Raw genomic sequence first — 7335 nt, 5'->3', positions numbered from 1 at the left:
AGTATCTAGAACGCCACTCAGTAGAGCGCGTACTCGTGCCGTGGGTGGCCGCTGCTGAGCCCCATCTTCCAATGGTAAAAAAAATCCTTCAAAAAATTCCTGGATCTGGAATATCCTGAGCTTAACCAAAAACGCATTAATTCTTCCTTATCCCAAGGGCAATCATCCCACCAACTTTCATCCAAATCCGTTCAGAACTTTTCCAGATATCTTGTTCAGAAACACACACGGATGGACACGATCGAATGCATTACTCCCTGGCGGGAGTAATTGTCGAGCTGCCTGCTGCGTAGGTCTCTTATCTTGTATAATGAGGTTTAATAATCATGCACTTAGTAACATGGAGATCACCCATTGGCCCAAGGGATGGAGGGGTGCAACTGTTGGACGTTTGTTATGTAATTACGTCGATCAAATATAGATATCTCATGGTGTACAATGAACAATGTTCAATGAATGAACAATGAACGGAGCAAAGTACAGAGATATCCTGAATGAAAACCTGAAACAGAGCACTCAGGAAATCAGACTATGTCATGTAAAAGGAGACGAGATCAAGGAAGACTTTCTGTTCTGCAAGCCTCTCACAACAACGATGAAAGCAGCTGACGTGAAGAAGCTCATGGACGACGTCTTCAGAAGCAACGGCCTCTCGTGGGACATGGTGTCTGCAGTTTGCTCTGACGGAGCTGCAGCCATGCTGGGATGCAAATCCGGTTTTGGAGCACTGGTGAAGGCTGATGCACCACACATCATCGTCACGCACTGCGTCCTGCACAGACACGCACTGGCATCAAAAACCCTGCCTCGAAAACTGGCCAATGTTCTGAAAATCGTCGTTGAAACTGTGAATTACGTGCAAAGCCATGCTCTGAATCATCGCATCTTCAAAGAGCTGAGCAATGAAATCGGCTCTGAATTCGAAGTCCTTCTCTACCACTCTAACGTTCGATGGTTATCACGAGGGAAGGTAGTCAGCCGTGTTTTTGCCTTGCGTGTAGAATTAGCTCTGTTTTTGCGAGAACACCAGCATTGTCATGCAACGTACTTCCAAGAGTCAGAGTTCACCCTCACCTTGGCATACTTGGCTGACATCTTCGACGCACTCAATCATCTCAATTGCCAGATGCAGGGCGGTGGAGTGAATGTCATCGAATCTGAAGAAAAGCTGAGCGCTTTCCGAAAGACATTACCGTTGTGGAGGCGGCAAACAGAGAACGACAACTTCTCAAACGTTTCGGTACTGGACGAGTGCGTGAGCGGGATCGAAGATGAGTCTGAAGTTGGAGGCACTGCTGCACCGGGGGAGCTGAAGCAAGCGATTGCCACGCACTTGGATGAGCTGGGAAAGTCATTCGACGTCCAAGTCCCCGACCAGGAGCAATACCCAGCATGGGTGCAGCAGCCGTTTACTTTTGACGTGGCAATGGCAGTTGTCAATGACCAATACCTCGACGACCTCATCGAACTTCAGCAGAGCCAGACTCGACAACAACTCTTCGGCACAACAATGCCCTCAATGTTTTGGTGCCAGCAAATAGAAGAGTATCCTCACATCGCTAAAATTACCCTTGAGATCCTCACGCCGTTCGTTACAACGTATCTCTGCGAGCATGCGTTTTCGAAACTGGTGGACATTAAAACAAAGATAAGGAGCAGGCTTGCATGCGAAAATGATTTGAGGGTAGCCCTTGCCAAAACAAAGCCACGCATTTTCTAGATCGCCTCCCGAAAAGAAGAACAGAAAACGCATTAAGATGTAATTTTTCTTTATTTTTTGGTCAAATTTGAGGGGTTCCGCGAGTGTTCGGTGGGTTTCGTTAGGGTTCGGCGCCTTTAAAAAGGTTAAGAACCACTGTCCTAGAACTTAACGGATGTCGCCACGAGGCGAGGAGAAACACGAACTACACGAACATCACCATTGTCCAAACTGTTTGTTCACGCATGCGCAGGCGCAACATAGCAATACATCACAAAGTTCGTTTTTCACTCACCTAGACTTTAGTCTGGTCGGTAAATGTATCGATCGAGCAGTGTCCATAGGTAGGTGAGGGAGTGACAGAGAGTGTGTATGTATGTGTGTGTGTAAGTCAGTCAGAGTTGTGTGAGTCAGTCAGTGAGTTGTGTGTGTCATTCAGTGAGTTGTGTGTGTCATTCAGTTAGTTGTGTGTGTCAGTCAGTGAGTTGTGTGTGTCAGTCAGTGAGTTGTGTGTGTCAGTCAGTGAGTTGTGTGTGTGTCAGTCAGTGAGTTGTGTGTGTCAGTCAGTGAGTTGTGTGTGTATGTGACTGAGTAAGTCAGTCAGTCAATGAGTCATTCAAGGAGCGATGTGATGATGGATTCGATAACCTTGCTGATGATTGGGGTCAGTCAGGGAGTGATGTGATGATGGATTCCATGACCTTGCTGATTATTGGGGGAAGTCAGGGAGTGATGTGATGGATTCCACGACCTTGCTGATGATTGGGAGCAGGCTGATTGGTCTGTCGTTGCAGGGATCTGGTTTTGGATTTTTTATTTTTTTAAAAATAATTCTTACCTCTTGGTCTGGCCAGTGGCCACATCGACTTCGACTTGAATCTCAACTTTGGGGTTTATTGGACGGGGGGGGGGGGGGGGGGGTGGTGGGGGAGAGGGTTCGTTCCCCTCTTCTTTTCTTTAGAAGTCTGTGTTCAAAGGTATTCCCTCCATTAACAATGCATTACCATTGATGTTGAGAAAAATGTGGTGGCAACAATCTGTGTGGCCTTTCTTCCACGTTAGGACCTGTATAACCGAGGTGCTTGGCAGCAATCAGTGATGTCATGAAGTGCAGTCATGCCATGATGGTAAATGTTGTGCAAGGTTTTCAACTGGTTAGATCAGGATTACTTCTGGGGATTTTGCGCACTCCAAACTCTTCATTGACTGATAATTGACCATAATGTGCCATTACATATTCACAATAACACAGACGGTGCATTTGTGCTTTGAGGACTTCTCTTTATTGTGAAACTCTTCACAAATTCAAGTTTCATGAAAAACATAGGCAGGAGTCTTCTTCTGATAAACGATTTTACAACAAGGGTGTTCTGCTAATACCACACATGGCAATGAAACATGTATTCAGCTAAGATTGAGTAAAAATTGATGTTCAAACTGCCATGGCAAGATCCCATCGGAGCATAACCAAAAAGGGACAAAAAAAACAATTAAATCAATGAGAAAACAAAATTCCTAAACATTGGTCACAATCAAAAAAGAACCAAAAAAAAAAAAGAAGAAAAAAAAGGAAGTTCTCCAAGATCCTTTTTCAGTAAAGGATCATTCATTCATGAACTGGTTTGTGAAACTTTATTCTCATAGCTTTGTTCCAAGGGCTCGTTTTAGAATCTCCACTAAACCTCTGACAGCCTCCACTGTAGTTTGTTTGTTGTCATATTCCCTGGAATGCTTTATTAGTCCTGTTAGGCTTTTCTTGATCATCCAGATTCCCTGTTGCTCCAAATATCACTGGTACATATTCAGGTTTCTTCAATTACGAAATCCTCTTCACCTAATTTTTCATGTCCTAGTATTTCAGATTTAAGCTCTCCTGTGTGGATCTTCATATGTGATTTCAAATTGCCTTTTTGAAAGAAACCTTTATCACATATCAAGCATTTGAGAGGATGCTCTCCTGTGTGGATCGTCATATGTGATTTCAAGCTGACATTATAGGAGAAACCTTTGTCGCATATCGAGCATTTATGTGGATGTTCTCCTGTATGGATCCTCATATGTGATTTCAAATTGCCTTTTTGAGAGAAACCTTTATCACATATCGAGCATTTGTAAGGACGCTCTCCTGTATGGATCCTCATATGTTTTTTCAAACTGCAGTTTTCAGAGAAACCTTTGTCACATATCGAGCATTTGTGCGGTCGCTCTCCTGTATGGATCCTCGTATGTAATTTCAAATCGCTTTTTTGAGAGAAACCTTTGTCGCATATCGAGCATTTATATGGACGTTCTCCTGGATGGATCCTCATATGTGATTTCAAATTGCCTTTTTGAAAGAAACCTTTATCACATATCAAGCATTTGAGAGGATGCTCTCCTGTATGGATCGTCATATGTGATTTCAATTCGCCACTTTCAGAGAAACCTTTCTCACATAGAGCATTTGAAAGGACGCTCTCCTGTATGGATCCTCATATGTTTTTTCAAAGTGTAGTTTTGAGAGAAACCTTTCTCACATATCGAGCATTTATATGGACGTTCTCCTGTATGGATCCTCATATGTGATTTCAAATTGCCTTTTTGAAAGAAACCTTTATCACATATCAAGCATTTGACAGGATGCTCTCCTGTATGGATCATCATATGTGATTTCAAGCTGACGTTATAGGAGAAACCTTTGTCGCATATCGAGCATTTATATGGACGTTCTCCTGTATGGATCCTCATATGTGATTTCAAATTGCATTTTTGAAAGAAACCTTTATCACATATCAAGCATTTGAAAGGATGCTCTCCTGTATCGATCGTCAGATGTGATTTCAAGCTGACGTTATGAGAGAAACCTTTGTCGCATATCGAGCATTTATATGGACGTTCTCCTGTATGGATCCTCATATGTGATTTCAAATTGCCTTTTTGAGAGAAACCTTTATCACATATCGAGCATTTGTAAGGACGCTCTCCTGTATGGATCCTCATATGTTTTTTCAAACTGCAGTTTTCAGAGAAACCTTTGTCACATATCGAGCATTTGTGCGGTCGCTCTCTTGTATGGATCCTCGTATGTAATTTCAAATCGCTTTTTTGAGAGAAACCTTTGTCGCATATCGAGCATTTATATGGACGTTCTCCTGGATGGATCCTCATATGTGATTTCAAATTGCCTTTTTGAAAGAAACCTTTATCACATATCAAGCATTTGAGAGGATGCTCTCCTGCATGGATCGTCATATGTGATTTCAAGCTGACGTTCTGAGAGAAACCTTTGTCGCATATCGAGCATTTGTAAGGTTGTTCTCCTGTATGGATCCTCATATGTAATTTCAAATGGCCTTTTTGAGAGAAACCTTTATCACATATCGAGCATTTGTGAGGTCGCTGTCCTGTATGGATCCTCATATGTGCTTTCAAATTGCCTTTAAGAGAGAAACCTTTATCACATATCGAGCATTTGTGAGGTCGCTGTCCTGTATGGATCCTCATATGTAATTTCAAATTGCCTTTTTGAGAGAAACCTTTATCACATATCGAGCATTTGTGAGGTTGCTGTCCTGTATGGATCCTCATATGTAATTTCAAATGGCCTTTTTGAGAGAAACCTTTATCACATATCGAGCATTTGTGAGGTCGCTGTCCTGTATGGATCCTCATATGTGCTTTCAAAGGGCCTTTTTGAGAGAAACCTTTATCACATATCGAGCATTTGTGAGGTCGCTGTCCTGTATGGATCCTCATATGTAATTTCAAATTGCCTTTTTGAGAGAAACCTTTATCACAGACAGAGCAATTGCGAGGGTGTTTTCCAGTGTGGATCCTCAGGTGTATTTTGATGATACTCTTTGAAGCAAAATCCATTCTGCATACATTACACTTATAACGTATTCGCCTTTTTTGCACCTTTTTGTGTTTGTTTAATTTAATATTAATATTGGTGTTGCGAGGCCCAGACTTGTATTTTACAGGAAGTGAGTCTTGATTTCGTGATTGTTTCTTCAAAAAAGGCTTCTTCTTTTCTGTCAAGCTGTGACTGGACCTCATTTGTCCCATTTTACTTCTGGATTGTTCTACAGAAACAAAGAACACATTTTATTTTTTGTCGAAATCAAAATGCAAAATATTTAACACTTTTCAGAAAATTTTAGATTTTCTCAACACAAAAGATTTGTTAATTTTTGTGAATTTTTTACGTTTCCACTCACCAGTTGCAAAAGAGGAGGCACTTCTGTTTGTCATGTGAATATCATCTGAACCTTCCTTTGCTGAAGCACATCTTGAATCTTCTGCGACAGATGAATCGTTGTTGTGTTGTCTGCCTTCCATATTTACAGGATGGACATCACCTGTGTGCAAATCAGCATCAGTCTTTTGCAGGTAAATGAGATTGAGAACTATCTTTAGAGTTCATCGATCATGTTACGCCATGGAATGTGCACTTCAATTTAAATATAACAATGAAGTTAAACATTGTTAAAAACAAAAATTCAGGATGTGAAGCACTATTGAAACAGTCCGCTACATGACCCTGATGCAGTGTATCAGTGATACACCACCCTATTTAACATGTCGAAGTACTGCTAAACTGGAGGATAGTGGAAGTAAAAATAAGGCGATTTGTGTTCAACAGTGTTTCAGTGTTTAATTCAATTTAAATAAAATAAAGATTGTAAAATTAATCAAAATAAATTTCTGGAATTTACTGGCGGTAAAAATTTCTCAAAATATCCTTTCACACAGCTCGGAACAAGTGTGTATCGACCCTCAGCAGAGCCAGGAAATAATATCTCTCCACTCGCAAGACTGAACTCTCAAACTTGTCTCCCTCCTCCAAGTCCTGGTGGCATCTGGGCAAATACGTTTCTCATGTTAGTTCCCCTCCAATTCCCTCCATTTCCTGAAATTACTACACACATGACACAGCACGTAAAAAAGCTGAATGTCTCAACTCTGTGTTTGCCTTAAAATCTTGTGTCCCAAAACCATCTCTCTCTGTACCCACATTAACCAGTCGTACCCAGCTGCTCCTGGACTCTGTGTCCTTCTTTACTGACAAGGTAGAGACGTTTCTGTCAAACCTCGACTCTGATTCCGCAACTGGACCAGGCAGCATCACCCCACAGGTCCCAAAATACTGCTCTGCCGTGCTGTCACACCCTCTCTCTGTACTCTTCACCCTCTCTTTTACTCAAGGTCATCTGCCACATACTGGGAAATCAGACAACGTTACCGCTTTACACAAAAAATGTGCAAAAACAGATTCCTGCAACTACAGACCAATCAGCCTACTCCCAATCCATATTCGCTTGTGATATTAAATCCTTCCTCTTCTCCAATGGCTTGATCTCTGGTCATCATTTTGGATTCAGACCAGACCACTCTACCATGGACATGGACATGCTGCTTCTGCTGTCTCAACAATGGATGGAGGTCCTCAATGCTAAACAGGTATTAAGAGCCGTCTTCCCTTGACATATGTCGTGCCTTCAATGCAGTCAGGCACCCCGCCCTGCTTACAAAACTCTCCTCTTATGGTATCTATGAAAATCTTCACACATGGCGTGGACTTCCTCTCCAGTCAACGTCAACGTCTCGCTCTGAATGGAATTCTTTCATCTCCCCTTCCTGTCCAGCCTTGAATG

General features: G+C 42.1%; 1 protein-coding gene across 1 annotated transcript in view; it reads right to left on the bottom strand.

Moving 5' to 3' along the window:
* Positions 1-2955: 2955 nt before the first annotated feature.
* The window catches only part of LOC144889605 (uncharacterized), a 78739-nt gene continuing 74359 nt past the window's right edge, over positions 2956-7335 (bottom strand). The window contains exons 3-5 of the mRNA XM_078770502.1: positions 5899-6039; positions 4153-5763; positions 2956-3656 (exon numbers count right to left, since the gene is read on the bottom strand). Of these exons, the coding sequence (XP_078626628.1) occupies positions 3502-3656; positions 4153-5763; positions 5899-6039 (1907 nt within the window). The 3' untranslated portion in view covers positions 2956-3501. The remainder of the gene's footprint in view (positions 3657-4152; positions 5764-5898; positions 6040-7335) is intronic.

Source organism: Myxine glutinosa, chromosome 1 (genome assembly GCF_964187855.1).
Source record: "Myxine glutinosa chromosome 1, kmMyxGlut1.1, whole genome shotgun sequence".
NCBI lineage: Eukaryota > Metazoa > Chordata > Myxini > Myxiniformes > Myxinidae > Myxine > Myxine glutinosa.
Note: the sequence above shows the minus strand (reverse complement) of the source record. Positions and strands in the feature narration are given on the sequence as shown.